The sequence below is a fragment of the Babylonia areolata genome, chromosome 35 (genome assembly GCF_041734735.1).
Source record: "Babylonia areolata isolate BAREFJ2019XMU chromosome 35, ASM4173473v1, whole genome shotgun sequence".
Classification (NCBI taxonomy): domain Eukaryota; kingdom Metazoa; phylum Mollusca; class Gastropoda; order Neogastropoda; family Buccinidae; genus Babylonia; species Babylonia areolata.
In genome coordinates, this window is record NC_134910.1 from 25580805 (window position 1) to 25583304 (window position 2500).

At 51.1% G+C, this 2500-nt stretch overlaps 1 protein-coding gene across 1 annotated transcript in view; it reads right to left on the bottom strand.

The window, feature by feature from the left end:
- Nucleotides 1-2500, bottom strand: part of LOC143277919 (phosphoserine aminotransferase-like) — a 27656-nt gene that overhangs the window by 13667 nt on the left and 11489 nt on the right. The window contains exon 5 of the mRNA XM_076582887.1: nucleotides 142-219. Within this exon, the coding sequence (XP_076439002.1) occupies nucleotides 142-219 (78 nt within the window). The remainder of the gene's footprint in view (nucleotides 1-141; nucleotides 220-2500) is intronic.

The window sequence follows — 2500 nt, forward strand, 5'->3', positions numbered from 1 at the left end:
CACACACACAAACACTACACATACACTTTGAAACACCACACACTTTGAAACACCACACACACACACACACACACACACAAATACTACACATACACTTTGAAACACCACACACACACACACACACACAGAGTAAAAACTCACCGTGGATGGTCTCGTTGGCACAGTAGTACACATAGGATGCATCAGGGTTCAAATCCCATGTGCTTTGGTTGGGAATGTCTGCACACAAAGCAATTCAACTGAGCGACTGACTACAATTTCCTTACACAATCTGTGTGTGTGTGTGTGTGTGTGTGTGTGTGTGTGCACGCTCGCACACACGTGTGTGTGTGTGTTCATTTTTATTCAAACTAATTCGACGTAACAGATGTTGGTTTATCCTCTCAAAGAGGCTATAATTTGTACGGGCTGAAGAATAAACTCTCTCTCTCTCTCCCTCTCTCTCTCTCTCCTCTCTCTCTCTTCATGGATGATGTAAGCTTGTTGAAACAAATTGCATCAGCCGAAAGCAATGAATGGTCCACAACAGTCTGATCTGCGCACAGGCGAACACACACACACACACACACACACACACGCACAGACCATTTCATCATCTTTTGAAACGTCACACACACACACACGCTCAGACCCGTGATTTCATCATCTTTTGAAAACACACACACACACACACACACACACACACACACACACACCTCATCCCTTTTCGCTTCACGCCCCTGTGCGCAGACGACCTTGTTTCCAAAGATGATGAAATGTCCTCTGTGTGTGTGTGTGTGTGTGTGTGTGTGTGTATGCATGTGTGTGCGCGCGCGCGCACGCGTGTGTTGCTGGGTGGGTGCTTAGTGACGGCGCTCCAGAATGGATTCATCCTTGAGTCTTTTTTTTTTATGAAACAATTCTTCTATGAAATGTCTCCACAAACTGTCATGATAAGAGCGGCTGTGGTGACATGGTCGTGCAGAGTTCAGAGTTCAGAGGTCAGAGATCTCTCAGTCAGGCGAAGAGAAGCAATGTCAAAAGTCAAATCGTGCCGTCTGGTGACGGACACGGCGGTTATTCATTATCGCTAGCCGAACGACCTTGACTCTGTGTGTGTGTGTGTGTGTGTGTGTGTGTGTGTGTGTGTGTGTGTGTGTGGTGTGTGTGTGTGTGTGTGTGTGTGGTATATTTGTAGGGGGGGGGGGGGTGGTATATTTGTGGGGGGGGGGGGGGGTATATTTGTGTGTGTGTGTGTGTGTGTGTGTGTGTGTTTGGTATATTTGTGGTGTGTGTGTGTGCGTGTTGTATGTATGTCAGTGTGTGTGTGTGTGTGTGTGTGTGTGTGTGTGTGTGTGTGTGTGTGTGTGCTTTATGCCTTGTCAGTGTCTCAGTGTCTGCACGCGCGCGCGGGCGTGCATGCGTAAGTGCAAAATTGAGGGTTCGTGCGTATACCGTGCTGTATCACTGAGTGCGTATGCAAATCAGTAGTGTGTATGTATGTCTCTGTCAGTCTGAGAACGCGCGCACGTGTGTGTGTGTGTGTGTGTGTGTGTGTGTGTAGCTGTGTAGCTGTGTATGTGTAGGGGCCTATGCGTCTTCGTTCCTGCATGGGCGTGGGCCGTGCATGCGTTCCGTCAGTCGTCAGTTTCTGACGAAACACACAGGCGGTCACTGAGATCGACAGGAGGAGAGAGAGAGAGAGAGAGAGAGAGAGACACTGAGACAGAGACAGACAACAAAAAGAAACAGTGGGAGAGGGAGAGAGACGGAGAGAAAGACAAGGACAGATACTAAAGAGCGAATGACGGAGAGACTGAGACTAAAGACTCAGTGACGGACAAAAATGACGAGGAAAAGTCGGCCGAGAGACAGAGGCACAGAGAGAGAGAGAGAGACAGCCGGGGGGGGGTGAGACAGACAGAGCAAGAGTGAGACTCGAGGAGAGAGAGAGAGAGGGAGGGGGGGGGGGAGAGAGTGAGAGGCACAGAGAGAGAAAGCGCGCTACAGGGAGAGAGGGAGAGGGGAGAGACAGGCACAGAGAGAGAGGAGTGAGAGAGAGAGAGAGAGAGAGCTGCACACACAGAGAGAGAGATACAGAGATTCAGATAGCGCGAGAGCGCGCTACACACACACACTGACAGAGGAGAGAGAGCGAGAGAGAGAGAGAGAGAGCATTCAAACGGAAAAACACCCTCTCAGTTGATCAGTGACGGAAAACAAGGAACAAGAAGAAAGCCCCCCCCCCCCCCACCCCCCTCCGCCCGCCCGCTTTCCCACCCCCACCCCACCCCAACAACGTTCTTCCATTTCTGTCGAGTGGACACAAACACCAGTGAAAGGTCAAGAACCCTTCTAAGGCTTTACACAACCATCAGTGACTTGACCCCCTTCAACCCCCCCCCCCCCCCCCCCCCCACCCCTTCGGAACTTTTTCCACCCCCACGCCTTCCGCCCCCCCCCCCCACCCCCCTCTCTCTCCTTCCCGACCTTCACCTTGACACAACACACTTGCTTTCGT